Source organism: Myotis myotis, unplaced genomic scaffold (assembly GCF_014108235.1).
Source record: "Myotis myotis isolate mMyoMyo1 unplaced genomic scaffold, mMyoMyo1.p scaffold_m19_p_10, whole genome shotgun sequence".
Lineage (NCBI taxonomy): Eukaryota > Metazoa > Chordata > Mammalia > Chiroptera > Vespertilionidae > Myotis > Myotis myotis.
Window position 1 is genome coordinate 76,972,963 of NW_023416314.1, and position 16,636 is coordinate 76,989,598.

At 42.0% G+C, this 16,636-nt stretch overlaps 1 protein-coding gene across 22 annotated transcripts in view; it reads right to left on the reverse strand.

Moving 5' to 3' along the window:
• PPP6R3 (protein phosphatase 6 regulatory subunit 3) overlaps positions 1-15,872 on the reverse strand; it is a 63,352-nt gene extending 47,480 nt beyond the window's left edge. For 14 of the 22 annotated variants that reach the window (XM_036326395.1, XM_036326393.1, XM_036326392.1 and 11 more), the window contains exons 1-5: positions 15,640-15,872; positions 10,252-10,438; positions 6,590-6,727; positions 3,351-3,416; positions 1,240-1,352 (exon numbers count right to left, since the gene is read on the reverse strand). In XM_036326395.1, the coding sequence (XP_036182288.1) occupies positions 1,240-1,352; positions 3,351-3,416; positions 6,590-6,727; positions 10,252-10,438; positions 15,640-15,866 (731 nt within the window). In that variant the 5' untranslated portion in view covers positions 15,867-15,872. Of the gene's footprint in view, positions 1-1,239; positions 1,353-3,350; positions 3,417-6,589; positions 6,728-7,172; positions 7,317-10,230; positions 10,439-15,639 lie in introns of those variants that run through there. The other 8 variants (XM_036326389.1, XM_036326387.1, XM_036326384.1 and 5 more) reach the window with 3 other exon arrangements.
• Between the last annotated feature and the right edge of the window lie 764 nt (positions 15,873-16,636).

Genomic DNA, 16,636 nt, shown 5'->3' on the forward strand with positions numbered 1-16,636 from the left:
GAAATAGTTGCTATTCAATGTTTTAATCTACTCAAATGGCAATTTTATATGATTTAAAGAATATTGCAATTATTAGTATCTGAACATGAAATGTCTTACATGTTATAAAAGGAGTGCATATGTCATAATGCCAAGAACTACTGAAATGGGGCAGGTAAAATGACACTTTACTCAAAAGCAAGTAATCTCTTTAAGAATTGCTACTTGAGAGAACTAGTCCTCCTCCCGTTCTATCACACTCTGGGAATTACAACTTTACTTCTCAGAAGACAGAGTTTAAAACAAGATACCTTGCCTCGAATTTGTTCCTTGCTTGGGTCAAACTTGCCAAGTAAATAATACATACACATGTCTATTTTAATAAAAGGCCTCCCAAGGTGTTAAGCCAAAAGATGCAAATGAGCCTCACTATACAGGAGGACTGAAACAGGACTGACAAAGCACTAAAAAGAAGGAGAGCAGCAGTAAGTTGAAACAAGACAGTCTTTCATACTTAACAGTGCTAACTTTCTAATGAATCATCTAACTGGGGAAATGTCTGTTTTTTCTTTATTAAAATACCTTCAGCTGCAAGGATGCAGGTCAAACATATGCCCATATTTAATGGTAAAGACTCTTTCTGAAAATGTGTGAACCTAGAAAAACCTAGTACATGCAGGGTGGCCAGTCACAAATTTCAAAACAGCACACTATCCCCAAGCTGTTTTCTGAAACCCAAACATGACATGGCTGTTCATTTAAGAATTTTCTAAAAAGGGCAGAAGCCAGGACAAAGAAATGAAAAATACACGACATGTATCCCCTTCAAATCAGGTGTGATAAGGTTGCCCTTGTCAGCTATAAAAGGAGAGTAAAACCTAAAAAGGGCTTCTGATAAAATTATTCGCTAAAATAAATCAATTTAGTGCATTCGTAAGAAATTCTCCATCAAAACTCATAGAGGCTGTGAGTACAGTTATGATGAGGCTACGCCATATTATGATGTCTTCAAAGAATTCTAGTTTGAACTTTGAAAAGTTCAGAGTCTACATATAAATGTCATTTATTTACATTCTTACCCTCCATGTCTCTACTGGGAATTACCAATGGCTGGGATCAGACAAGCAATTTTCCTACCTTCTCACCCACCCAAAATAGTATCTTCCATGGACGTGATTCCCAACACTTACCAATCTCATAATGGCAACACATCAGATAGCATCAATATGAACAAAGGACAAAAACTGGGTTTAAACATACTTTTCTAGAGTGGCAAGCAGAGGATCTGGCTCTGTGCTGTTCTGAATTTGTAACATCTGGTCTCTGCTCAGGCGAACAATTTCACAAAGTGACTGTGATGCATTTGAATGCCGCTAAAGGAAAAAAGTACAATTTTAACTATAAAACATGTCAAAAGTCAAATTTATAAAAGTTAGGAAGGAAACTGCTTAAGACATGACACAAATTAACACTGGCCATAAGCTGCAGTGGGTAAAAAGTCAAGCTCAAAATAAATAACATATGGAAAAAGCATGAATTTTTAATTCTGCCAAGCTAATGAGCTTGACTTAACAATATTGCACAGTACATACTGCTATTTGTGGGGAGAGATGATAGAATTTAATACATAAAAAAACACCCCAAAACATATACTTTTATCATAAAAAAAAGCAAATACAGCTTTAAGGACTATACCAATGGGTAAGAAATATTACACTTTTCCCAAGTGTACAGTGTATTTACCTTACAGGAAAACACTAAAATCTCAGTGCCCAAACACTGAGCATCACCTCAGTACAGGTAGAACAATGATATTCCAGCAGAGATGACACACACACCGGGATATCAAAATCCACTGTTTGGAATCAGGAGCCTAATATTTCCTTAATAAATATAAATTGGTCAGTACAATTTTAGCAGTAATTTATCATTTAATACAGAAATATCAATAGGACTGTCCCAAAAGGTGAAATGAACTTTCTTGCAAGTCAAGTAGGGAAGGTGCTGATGCCCTAAACACTTTGTCCTTCGGAAAAAACCTGCTGCAGAACAGGGCTTCTCCTTTGATTTCACCTGGACCTGCAGAGGGTATAACATCCTGTTGAACCAGCAAGTTCTTCTGCTCAAGAACCTGAACCTAGTGAGGAGCAAGTCTGGTCCACAGCCACAAGCTCCCATGAATGGGTAGGCCGTGCTCCTGCCATCACTTTCCATATACCCATTGCATGGAACCACCTACCTCCCAAGCCACAGGAGGGAAGATTACCTCCCTTAGACTCAAGGCTTCTTCTAAGCAGGGTCCTCACACTTGGGCACCTGACACACCTGAATGTGTCCTCAATGTCAACAGTAACAACACTGCACGACCCCAAAAAGAATGATGGAGAATCAACAACCCCTTTAATAGTTAGCTCTTTTCTTCTTCTTCTTCTTTTCTTTTTAAATGCCTATTTAGATAAACTCCAGGTACGAAGTTTTGAAATGGACCAGAGTGAAGGGGAGGGGCTAAATTCATCCTAATGGAAAACAGGCCTTCATGAGAACACACCCTTTGGTGACACACCTCCTCCATTAGCACTCTGTCTAACCAGCAGCCTAAGGGAACAAGGAGGTGCCCCTGTGCCTCATGATATATCCTGCATCTTCTTGAAACCAACTCCTTCATAGAGATGAAGTTGAACAGCATGGAACTGTCATGTCTATAGGTAGAAATGGCTGAATGCTGAAAAATTCCACAGGGCTCAGTCCACTGCTAAAGGTGGCAAGAGTAGCAGCAGAGAAGCATAGTGCTAGCCTCCTCCACACAGCCACACCAGCTGATCCCCGAGACCCCATCCTGACAGGCGGCCCCTCAGCACAGCTCAATCTTCAAACTGCAAAGCAGTGTCAATCCTAATGCCAAGTCCATCTTCAGCACCCAGGACCAAGCCAAACCTGCCAGAGCATGAAGTCCGGGCCAAGAAGGACAAGCACCAAGACGCTGTCACTCTAGGGATTCAACGGAGTCAACACTGACCCAGGCCCTGACACAAATGCAGATGTAGCCATATCATTCGGAAGCATGGACAGAGGTCTGTAACAAAGGCAAGTAGATTCAGCATGAAACCTGGGCTCTGGAAAGGAGAATGGCTACAACCAGACCTTGCTGCTTTCCATACTTTTGGAAATTTTCTGGGTATCAGCAAAAAAATATTAAACATAGTATTTTTAAAGCCTTTAGTGTTTAGAAAATTGGCAACTTTAAGAATGCTAGGTTATCACTGTTCTACCTGCCCTCTATTTCACATTTCATGCAATTATGCTCTATGCCCAAATAAACATGGTTCTTTTTTTAAAAAAAAATCAGTTTACAGTCAGACAAGGGAACTTACATCTTCTTCTTGCGATGGATGAACTATTTCCACAAGCCTCTGGATAATTTTCTCCTCATTTAACCACTGTAAAACACATTGTAGAAGTGATCATAGCAATGAGTGGCTCTTGTTCAAGCCCCAATGAAGGTTAACATACTTGGAAATATCCATCACATTTTAAGTAGAATGTTACAGGTTTCTCTGGACTTTGAACACTACAGGAAATTAAAAGTCCCCCAAGGAAAACGCCAGTGAATATATCATTTTAACAGTAGCCAACAGTACCAAGTATGCCCCAACTTACAATGCCCACATAACGAAAATTCTATACATCAGCTTCCTAGCCATGGGATAATTCACTGAGTACGAAAAGGGTCTGAACTTTGGTTACTGGAAGTTGGGGGATAGAATTCATACATTTTCTATAAAAGAGTATTCACATTAGGAGAGCTTTAGAAAGATTGAGAAAAGCAATATTTATTATTAGGCCTCTGGCTTAAAACACATTATGAACTTTTAGATTGAGAAACCAAAACCACCACAGGAAACATGGGGGGGGGGGTTTAAAGGTGGGGGCAGCACTACGGAAGCAGTTTATCTACCCTGTCACATGTTAGCAAAGAGCTATTATCATGGCTAGGACAGTCTCTTCTTCAGCCACACATGAAATACTGCTGTGAATGAAAACATGAGGAGATGAAAATAAGAAAGAATAAGTAAAAACTCAGTTTGTGTAACACCAGTTCCTCAAGGACGAGAAACACAATAAATGAGATGCTCAATACCTAGAAAGGACTCCCCCCTCCAAAAAGAAAAGGTTAAAGGAGACAGGGGGATACCTAAATTTACTAAAGGTATAGAGAGAATCCCTAATACCGTCCAAACTGTCCCCGGCTTCTTAAGGAGACATGCCAAAGGAAATGCGAACAATAGCTAGTGGGGGGAACAAAGGTAAAGGCCCAACTTCACAGTTTAAAGTCTGTTTTACGGTGTGCACAGGAATCACCCTCCCAGGGTCTTGTTCAGTGCAGATCCGACTCAGCAGGGCAGGGTGAGTTTCTGGGTTTCTAACAAGCTCTCAGGTGATGTTTGGGACCACACCATGAGTAACAATGGTGTCTCCTAAAACAGTGGGTGGTAATGCCTGTACAAAGGGGGATGGGATGGAGGGTTCTGACCATCACTCATCAGTCCCCCACCCTACTCCCTACATTTCACACCCTTTTTCTAAAAAATATATTTTATTGGTTTTTTACAGAGAGGGAGAGGGATAGAGAGTAAGAAACATCGACCAGCTGCCTCCTGCACACCCCCTACTGGGAATGTGCCTGCAACTAAGGTACATGCCCTTGGCCGGAATCGAACCTGGGACTTTTCAGTCCGCAGGCCGATGCTCTATCCACTGAGCCAAACCGGCCAGGGCACACCCACTTTTTAACTGATCCCCCATAGTGGGCCCCCAAATAAAGTTGTCATTTATGAGTTTTCAGCTACCCTTCCCCTAACTTATGTGTTTATTAACTACCTATCACTGTATCCCTCTAATTCAGTGGTTCTCAACCTTCCTAATGCTGCAACCCTTTAATACAGTTCCTCACGTTGTGGTGACCCCCAACCATAAAATTATTTTCGTTGCTACTCCATAACTGTAATTTTGCTACTGTTATGAATCGTAATGTAAATATCTGATATGCAGGATGTATTTTCATTGTTACAAATTGAACATAATTAAAGCATAGTGATTAATCACAAAAACAGTATGTAATTATATATGTGTTTTCCGATGGTCTTAGGTGACCCCTGTGAAAGGGTCGTTTGACCCCCAAAGGGGTCGCGACCCACAGGTTGGAGACCCACAGGTTGAGAATCACTGCTCTAATTCCTTCTAAAAGACCATACCGAAAATTTACCCCTGTAACAATCCAAATTGTTACATTTGGACCTTCCCCCTTGACCTCAACAGTCTTCCCTGGAATCCTCAACCTTTTTCACATACACAAAAACATACCTAAAAGGAACCAGTGTTCCAATTCAGGGCCCTTCCATGGAACATTCCCTAGGTCCACCAACTGGTTTCCTCACAATGAGCACGGTTCGCCGTACACCTCTACCTGTTCTACCTTCCAGCCCCATGCCCATGCCCAGATCCTCCCACTCACACAAACACCCCACTTCTGCAGAGCATCCCCTTTCCTGGAGTACCACCTGACAAACCCCCATCTCTCCTTCTTTAATTAAAATTAGCATTCCCGCCCTGACTGGTTTGACTCAGTGGATAGAGAATCGGCCTGCGGACTCAAGGTCCCGGGTTCAATTCCAGTCAAGGGCATGTATCTTGGTTGCAGGCACATCCCCAGTGGGGGGTATGCAGGAGGCAGCTGATCGATGTTTCTCTCTCATCAATGTTTCTAACTCTCTATCCCTCTCCCTTCCTCTCTGTAAAAAAATCAATAAAATATATTTTAAAAATAAAATAAAATTAGCATTCCCAATAAAACTCATTTCCACGGAAAGAAGTAAGTTCTAAGATTCGAGGTTAAGTATTAGAGATGGCCTGAACTAGGGAGTGGCTCTGGAAGAAGGCAAGGAGGAGAACGAGAGGGAGAGACAGAAGATAAGAAGGCAAAGACAAGGGTCTCTGGGAAACTTCAAGTTACTCACATCTCCCTCTTCCCACCCAAATCCTGCTCAAGAGGCACATGTACCCTAAAATAACCATCTCCCCAAATTTTTAAATATGTGCCCTTTTGGAAATAAGCTCCATTCTCCTATCCCATGCTCTTAGAAAGTTACTTCTGAAGCCTCATTCCTTGGAAATACAGACACCTCTCCTTTCGACTCGTAGAGATAACTCTGTGATGTGCCCATCTTCTCAAGAAAGAAGCCTCAAAGCACTACAGATGAGATGCAGCTCATAACAGTCATACTTCTGCTTTCACTACCTGGCCAGCTTTGAGACTAATCCTCAGCCCATTCTACCTTCTTAACCCACTGACAAACAAGCCAGCAAAGGAAATAGAAGCCCCCAAAGGAAGCATCCCAGAAACCTAATGGTGTACACATCTGAAACCTTAATCCTGCAAAATCTGAATCTCTTCCTATCTCGGAACAACCTTCTGCCCCACCCTGTCCCCTACCCTCTAGTTTCCCAGATAATCTTCTACCAGCCCGTGGAATCCCACCCCAGCAGACAGCAGCCTGTGGGTTCATGCGCGCCTCTCCTCACCCCGATCAAGGACAGTCATAATTCTACTCACATTCAGCACATCTTGCCTGGGCTGTGGAGGCTCGATGCATGTCAGGAGCCTGAGCAACAAGTCCATGATTGCTGAAGTTCCTATGTGCTTTATAATAAGGTCTACAAAATCACGTTTCTTCTTTAAGAAATCCACAATCTAGAGGAGAACAAACCAAAACTGAAAGACATGTAACCTGAGAACTAGAAACTTTAGAATGCTGCCAGTCCTGCCCCCACCAAAATCCTAACACCACTGTGAGCGGAGGAACAGCAAATGTTGAATTCATAACAAGATGTCAAGTTGGGAAGCCTGCTAATCATTATGCTATTCAAAAACCCCTAGGGGGAAAACTCCCAAATTATCACATATTCCCTAATACAAATACACCATCACAGAATCTTTTATTTCTGTTCACTTTCATTAATTATTAACTCAGAGAAAGAGGATATACCATTTCAGTTTATAAACATAAAGCAAGTCCATTATTAGACTGTGCACTAAATTGCGGATACATATTTAAAATCCTAATTATACACTAGCCAGTGAGAGAAAAAAATTCAAAACATTAAGATTTCTCTATCAGTCAAAGTGACTAACTCACCTGCTATAGAAACATCACGTGGATTTTATTTTAGCAATTCACCTGATCAGATTCACACAAGGAGAGTGACTGTGGCAGAGGCTGACAGTATACCGAGACCATGACGACAGAAATAAAGTTACATCCCTGCCACCTGGGTCTTTTCTGTACAGGAAGAAGAAGGAGACTGTTTTGTCCCATACTCCCTTGTGTACTTCTGGTTTCTGTCTGTGTGCAGGAATCATCTATTCACAAGTCCTAGAAGCAGCAGCCCAGCATGGCAGCTGCTCTAACATAGTCTCACTGAAATCTCTCAAAAGCCCCAGAGGTGAGGTTGCTTAACTCACGTTGCAGAAACCAAGGCTCAAGTGGCTGTCCTGAAATTTAAACTTAGATTTATATGTCCCCAAAGCCATGATCCTGCTATTATCCCACATGAAGAAGTCTAATAGCCAACTAAACCTGCTTCACACTCAGAACCAGGTGGAAGTGCAGGATTGACAATCCCATGGGGCTTCTTTAAACAATGATGTTAAATGTTGTAATAAACCTTCGAGTCGTCATACACACTGAATCCACTCACAAGTGAGTCACACAATAGTATTAAAACCACAGTTAAGGAGAGAGGAGGAAAAAGCACTAGATCTGGAACCCAAAGGCACAGCCAGGACAGAGGAGGACACTGCTGATGCACTAAGTCATCCAACCATGAAGGTGCCCTACAACTTGACTTTATGCTCCACGAGCTAATAAATGTCTGTATCAGTTAAGCCAGGTTGAGTCAGATTTTTTTTCCCATTATTTAACAGCTGCATATATCCTTACTAATTCATCATGTGATGGGAAACCTTTATTTACACTCATAATTCCCAAAAGGTTAGAGAGGTGCCGGTGTGACCCTTTTCCTGGAGCTGAAAAGACCAAGGGCTATAGAATCCACTTGTTTTCATTCAAGGAGTCCTGAACCAAAATGCACAATGAGCAGCAATGATTAGGCCAGTGATAGCGAACCTATGACACGCGTGTCAGAGGTAACACGTGAACTCATTTTTTTGGTTGATTTTTCTTTGTTAAATGGCACTTAAATATATAAAATAAATATCAAAATTATAAGTCTTTGTTTTACTATGGTTGCAAATATCAAAAAATTTCTATATGTGATACAGCACCAGAGTTAAGTTAGGGTTTTTCAAAATGCTGACACGCCGAGCTCAAAAGGTTCACCATCACTGGGCTAGGCCCTTTTCTCAGCATTTAATTGGCAGGTACCATCATCTTTACACAGATACTATGTCTGGCCTTGAAGACCAATACAAATACTCAGAAAGCTTCAAGTGCATTCTCACTCATGTCACTGAAAACCAGGACCTGTTTCACTAGTCACTACAACCATCTGGAACTGACTAGTAATTTAGGCTGTGGGGTGACTTGAACTTTCCTGTAACAGTCAACAGTCCTATTATTTCTCATCGGAAGGCAGAAGACAGAAAGACAATCTATCAGAGCAATCATGTTTTGGGGAAGATTCTCGAAGAAAAAAGAACCTCGATTCCAATACATTTAAGAAAGTAATCCTACTCAGTTAAGATAGGAAAGAATAACCTCCTCGCTAAAATAAAACATGTATCCCCTTCACCCTGGCACAGGATAGACACACTAGGCCTAAAACAGTTCCAGCCCTCTATGTGTGCAGATAGCAAGGCGGATCCTGGAGCCTGCTTTCCCCATGAAGGATGCCAGGCCCGACGGGTTTGACTACCGACAAACCCTGTCATCACCCCTCTGCTCGCTGCTCTCGCAGGGCTGACGGTTTGTACTTGGGCATCTGAGGCTCGATGCTCCTTGGCTGCCTGTTTCTCTTAGTGGACTGTAATAAATGGTCAGCAGACCCTTTCACACCAATACTGCTTAGAGCAGTGATCCTCAAACTGGAGCATGCGTCAGTCATCTGGAACAGCGGTCGCCAACTAGTGGTCCATGACTGCTGATCTGGAAGACTTGTTAAAATCCCAGATTGCTGCCCTAGCCGGTTTGGCTTAGTGGATAGAGTGTTGGCCTGCGGACTGAGGGGTCCTCGGTTCAATTCTGGCCAAGGGCACATGCCTGGGTTGCGGGGCTCTACTCCCAGTAGGGGGCATGCAGGACGCAGCCGATCAATAATTCTCTCTCATCATTGATGTTTCTATCTTTCTCTCCCTCTCCCTTCCTCTCTGAAATCAATAAAAATATATTTAAAAAATAAATTATAAAAAAAAAAAAAATCCCAGATTGCTGAGCCCAACCCCCAGAGAGTCTGAGTCAGTAGGTCTGGAGTGGGGCTCAAGAACTTGCATTTCTAACAAAGTCTCAACAGATACTCATGCTGCAGGTCCTGGGACCACACTTTTGAGAACCACTACATATACAACCGATAGTTGGAAAATAAATTTCCCAAGGACATATGAATTATTTAAAAAGCAAACAAAGTGGGGTAAGAGGAGAACAAGAAGAAAAAGGAGGAGGAGGAGAGGGGTGGGGATGATCCTGCCATAACAGTAAGGCATGAATTTCTGCCAATCACTACAGCAGAGCTACATAATAGGCACATACAGTCTATACCCAGATGTCTCAAGCGAAACTTTTTTTTTAGTAGAATCAAAATAGAAACAATCACCATTTGTATAAACCAATAATCAATTACACTTATAAAAAAGCTTTTTTATTTAAGCTTCATTTGTAATCATCAAGGGAAAAAACAATTGTTACTTTACCACAGTCACTAGGACTCTACTCACACACTCAACTGCTCAGTATGCACCGTCATGCCATCTTCACAAACAGATACTAGCGTTCTCATGCTTCTAGCTACTTGTCAAAAGAGAAAACCACAGTCTACTAAAAAACCGAGATGTGAGGCATTTGGAAAATGTAAAGTTAGAACATATTAATGTGTAAACCAATGTTAAGCCAGCAAAATTTAGAATGCTTAAGGTGTAAAATATATTCTTTTATAAAAGCTGGACTTAGAGCACACTCAGAACACTGAAGCAACAAAATTACTGGGGATCATCTCAGAGTGATGATCAGCCCTAATACTTACCTTTTGGAAAACAATATTTACCTGTTCTGGTTTTCTGCTGATAAGAATACTTAGCACCTTGCTGAAGAAACTGGCAAGTAGTGGGTTCAAGGGGGAATCGTTTAGGAGGAAGCTATATAATTTCATTAGCAAGGATTCATCTTCTCCCAGCCTATCATTTATCTGGGAAACATCAGAAGTGAGCAACTCACAAGATATATTTGGATACCTAGAAGAAGAGGATACCTGTATCATCATCTGCATTAACAGTTTAATTGCATAAAGTAACACACAAATCAGAAAGGCTTTCTAAAATTGTAGGGGGGAAATTATCTTGTGAGAATGACAAAATCCTTTATTTCAATTTCTGTTCAGCCTCTAGATTAAAGTGAGTTTGCTATGTCTTAAATACTGTTCCTAAACCAAGCTTTAATAGGAATACATTTCCCCCAACAAAACTAGAACACAGCTAGAACTCAGGAGCCAAAAGAGGGGGCCAGGGGGGGTATGATGCAGGGGCCTGGCCTTCTCAGATGAGGCAAGATGTGACAGGTAAAAAGCCTTGGGCTGCAGCCATCAGTAGCTACTCTGGCACAGCTTATACGACAACCATGAGGGACACTGGTTTCCAGGAAACTGCACACAGCACCTTGTAAGTACTCAAGAAACATTTAGGTCCCTAGAATGGCCACTCTAATTTCATATGGCTTGCAAATGGTACTAGAAAGTTGTTTTGGGGGCTTCTCAAATGTTCAATCTATATTACATCTTAAGAGAATAAATACTCTAGAGAACAGGGCATCTGCCTGAGTGAGCCAGATGGGAATGTATACAAAAAAACCCCACTCTCGCCCTAGCCAATCTGGCTCAGTGGATAGAGCATAGGCCTGCGGACTGAGAGGTCCCAGGTTTGATTCCAGTCAAGGGCACATGCTCGGGTTGTAGGCGTGATCCCCAGTTGGAGGTATGCAGGAGGCAGCCAATCAATGATTCTCTCATCATGGATGTCTCTCTCTCTCTCTCTCTCTCTCTCTCTCTCTCTCTCTCTCTCTCTCTCCCTCCCTCCCTCCCTCCCTCCCTCCCTCCCTTCCTCTCTAAAATCAATAAAAATATATTGTTTTAAAAAAAACAACAAAAATACGCACTCTCCACACCAGCCTTCCAAGGTCTCTGGGGATCAATCCACCATCAAGTTTCAATGCTGTGGAACACAGACCTCTTCTACAGAGCCCACAGCACCAGAAGTACCTATACCCCTCAAGCTAGCTTGTCTTTGAGCACCAAAGGGCTCCTCCCCCCCACTCCCTGAAAAGCAGGCAGCAGATCCATTTCCTGCGCTCAGTTCTCTGACCACAATTTCTCATGCTTCCAGTAGCATTGGAGACTGCAAGGCCTGTGTAGACTGCACTCTCCCCAACCCAGTTTACTTCTCTGTTCTTTATTCCTCCCTGTCAAGCAGCCAAGATCCAGAACCATCTAGTCATCAGGAATAGGAGACTCAAATGCTGACCAGGACAGGGAAGTGACAGAACAGCCAGAAGCAGCTATATGACAAGAGAGGTGAGGACTGGGGGCTGGAATAAGCAAGCAAGTGGCTGCCTGTTTTGAGGCCCCTGGCTGGAGAGGCCACTGGCATCAGACCAGAAAGCTGCAGCACCTGAGGGGGTCTGGCATGAGGTCAGAAGACTGAGCAATAGGAAAATGTCCCCAAATGAACCTTTGCAGGGAGAAAAAAAACCAAAAAACTGCAAAGACAATGGAACTGGCAGGTGTGTGGGCCCAAAAATCACATTATCAAACAGCCTCTTCTGGAGGCTTGTGGCTCAATCAAATTAAAGCCTTCCTCACTTTAAGAAACATGCTGGCATATAGATGCCATAACATGAAGTCGCCATTATGCTGGGGGTTTGGGGGCAGGATTATCCAGTGATTACAGGTGTGATTTCTAGAGTCACATCATCGAGGTTAGGAATCTGTCTCCACCACTTATAATCTATATCATGGGCAAGATACTTAGCTTCCCTGGGCCTCAGTTTCCAATTCTGTAATATTAAGACAATAGTCCTTACGCCACTGAGGAGAATAATACATACAAAATACTGAGAAGAAAGGCTTAGAGTAAATGAGTGTTAGCTGTTTTTATTCTTTCTTATTTTCTACTTTACAGAAGTGCTGAAATGCTGCTCTAGGGCTTGGGGAGCACACTGCCGCAATTTGAAAGTTGCTGGCAAATAAAGGGTTGGTAAAAGGCAGTAGACCTCAACCCCAGTTGCAAACCAAATGTGTAGGTACACTCTCTGAATTCTGACACAGAGGTCATCTTTTTAATTTTGCATCCATTTTCCCACAGGTAACTTGAAAGTGTGACCTAGCTTAAAAAGAGCACATGTGGGGCCTAGGCACTACAGACAAGGCTCAAAGTTCTGGTTCTGGACAGGCTAGGGCTACACGCTCCCTCCCCCAACATTAAAAAAGTTTCAAAAACATCCAAAGTGGTTGAGCAATGACCCACGAACCAGGAGGTCACAGTTCAATTCCCGGTTCGGGCCGCATGCTGGGGTTTGGGGCTCTGTCCCTAGCAGGGGGCATGCCGGAGGCAGACGAGAAATGATTCTCTCTGACCACTGATGTTTCTCTCTCTCTCTCCCCTACCCTCTCTAAGAAATCAATAAAAACAAACAAAACAATAAACCTTCTACCTCATTCCTGGGCAAGGCCTCTGGCTCCTACCCCACACATACTCTGACTTCGATTCCTTCCTTGGCACTGAGAACACAAAAGCAATCAGAAGAGAACCCTGGTTGACTGTACCCTGACCTGGGAGCCAGCCTTGCTCCTAAAGCTGCTGGTCACTTGTCCTCTTGATCTCGTCCCCACCCACCCACTCAAGCACAGCACATCACTCAATCTCCAATCCTCCTCAATCTACACTACACCATCATTTCCTCTGAACTGCACCATTCTCACCAGCATATAAACAGGCCATTATTTCTCCCATGTAGGGTAAAAGCCAACGCCACCCACTCCTGACCCACATCTGCCTGTAGCTCCCACTTTCTCCCTCTGCTCCCTTTCTAGGAAACTACATGAAAGAGCTGTCTCAGGTTTGTCTCCAATTCTTACTCAAAGGCATCCAGGGCCCATGGCTCCATGATGCAAACACCAACAGTCACCTGGCCAGTAGGCAGCAGCCCTGTCCCACTGTCCCGTCCCTTCTTCCCACAGCCTGTCTTCCCTCAGCTCTCAGGGTAGCAGCCCCTTCTGGTCTTCCTCTTGCCTCTAGAAGTCCACAGTCCCTCTGTGGGAACTTTGACCCTACCAACAGCATTTTAGTTTTTGGATTTATACTTCTACTAAGGGCCTATTTTAAAAGTTCTGTTAATTCAAATTTATGCTAAATTATTTAAAATGAAGTATCTGTCATTAGAATTAAAAAGGTTAGTATAAAATGACAATCCTTTAATACGTTGTATATGACCACCGAACTAAGTTAGAACAGTGATGAGTTTATAACTAATATATAGTTATAAACTTCACAAAATACAGCAATCACTCCATCATCCAGAAACTACAAAACACCAGTCTCGATGTCCTTAGATGACTATTGTCAACCCTAACTCTGAAAAGCTTTCAGATCCCACTGGAAAATCCCCTCTATACTAATCCTGTTGTCTGAGTCATCCAGCTGTATGTAACATACACAGCTGATGGCACTGCCTAGGCCAGAAGCATAGCAGAGAACAGCTCTGCCCAGGTTATGCTCTCTTGAAATGGTGCCATCCAGAAGGCTGTGTCCAGGAAAGGCACACCTCCTTTTGCAACTTCAAATGTAGTACAAAAAACCCCCACCAGAAAAACGTAAACAAATAAAAAACCCCACCAAAATGCTGGCATGGCATAACAAAAGCCACACTACTTTTTGGTAAAATAAGCACTTTCCATAGGCGTGCCTACACTTCCCCAGTTAAAGAGGTATTAGCTTCATTCAGTACAGGAAGAATCAGAATCCAGAAGGGCAAGTCCCCTGCTCAAGTTCTCAGAGCTTGTTAAGAGGGGAGGGCCATACCTCTCCTAGGAGGATCTGATACAAAGCCCACACCATAGTGTCTCCTACCAGCATAAGCCCCAAACAAGCAGCACCCCACATGTGGCAGGAATTCCAAAGTATCACAGTGTCTATCTCTTGAGGGATGGGAATACACTAGTATTTCTGACACCAAATTTCTTTCCTTTTCTTTTTTCAGACACTGACCTCTGAATGGAGGCTGTCATTGAATGCTAGTTGTCAATCTTCATGGCTGACAGAGAACATGACTAAAAACATTAATAATTATTATTTCCCTGACAGCAAAATTCTCACCACAAATGAAAAGATATCTAAAAAGAAAGGACAAAAGAGAACCAACTAAAAAATATAATTCTTCTGCCCTGGCCAGTTGGCTCAGTTGGCTAGAGTTTGTCTCGTACACCAAAAGGTTGCAGGTTCGATTCCCGGTCAGGGCACACATCTAGGTTTCTGGTTCAATGCCTGGTCAGGGTATGTACAGGAGGCAACCGATTGATGTTTCTCTCTCACATTGATGTTCCTCTCTTGCTCTCTCTCTAAAAAAAAAAATATATATATATATATTTTCCCCGCCCCTTGGGGTGGAGGATAAAAATAAACCACCATAATTCTTCCTAGTCCATGAAGTTTATTTAGCGCATAATCAATAATTTTTCGTTCCTGAATTTGTACTATTTTCCTGGGGGAAAGGTGGGAGGCGAGCCAAATATTTCAATGGTTGGAGATGGAAAAATAACTAACTGAAACCCCAATACTTCAAATACATATGGAATAGTCAGAGTTTCCAGGGGTCCGAATACAAAGTTTCATCGAGATAGTGATAAAGGGTCCCACTGTACTAACATTCTCCTTGTAAGCAGGTGAACTAGTGAGTAGGTAAGTCCACTGTAATTATTCAAGGTGTTACATGCTTAAATTTAGTGACACTAATATTCACCAAGACACGCACCCTTACTTTTAGGTAACAAAAGGTCAGAATTTATTTTATCAGCAAGGTTCTTCAGAACCCGAGCTCCAGCTTAGATTCATTGTGTGATCTTGGATGATCACATAACCTCTATCTTCCTATTTTCAAAGAAGAGAAAATACTTACTTAGATGGCCTTACTATTTTAAGAAACTTCATCACTACTTATAGAACACGTTGCCCTTCTGAGTGAAATATAGAACACTTGTTTTTAAAATCCCATCATTTCACTGGATTTAGTTCTAGAACAGATTAGGTGCTCTGCTGATCCTGTCACTCCTGACCATCTAAACTGTAAATGGTCTGCAGCAGCTGTAGGACATCGCTGGACAACGAGAATGAATATTCTACCCCCCTTCACTTCAGTCCCACCCTAAAGAGAATATTGAATTTCTTACTTGTATCTGATCTTTTCATCCATGTCTTGAGGTGGTTCTTCTATAATGAACGAGACTAAATCTTCGAGACATTCTGCTTTTAACAGAAACTCTATAAGTTTGCGGTTCTGAGCTTTACATTCCTGTAAAACATCTTCCTCATCCATTAACTCCTTCAGTGTTACATCTTCTCTTTCTAGAAGTGTGTCTATGTGGGATGATGAGTGAAGATCAAATTTCCAAAACATGCTGGTCTAGACAAAATGCAGAGAGTATTTCAAATAAAATTTCAATTTCACATTAATTTTTCCTTTCAGTTCAGTTTTATAGTCTAAAATGTCATAATAAAGTTTCACATTGGACCTATAAAATATTTTCTAAATAAGGATTTTTTCCTTCTCAGAAAAAAGTTTTTGATAACAAAAATTTGATTTGCAGTGCTGAAACAATGCTAAATCTTGGGATTTTTAACCTGCAGAATCATCCTATCCACACTTTAAGAATTACTACTGGAAAAGGAAGTAAACCCTTTCTTAAGGGTGAAGAACACATTCTTACACAGAACAAATATCTTCAGCAACAATGACAAGTACTGAGACCTAAGTATCTACTACTCTTCAGAATACTAAAGAATTAAATACATTAATAACCACCACCAACCAGCACTGTTAACCACTTAACAGCACTTTCCCAGCTGAAACTTTGGAAGTCATAAAATGGCAAAATCTTTGCAATTATTAATAAAGAAACTAAAAACCTGGAACCTAATTCTTGAGGAACAAGAGAAAACAATTCTCAGTTACTAGGAAAAACACTTGACAAACTTAAAACAATGACTCCACAATGCCACGTCTACACTGTTCCTGCCTCTTCTCCGCCCCGCTCCTCAAAACGAGACATATGTACTACTATCTGTAATACTTTAAATAAAATAAAATTTTTAAAAAACAAACTTTGTGCCGAAACCGGTTTGGCTCAGTAGATAGAGCGTCGGCCTGCGGACTGAAGGGTCCCAGGT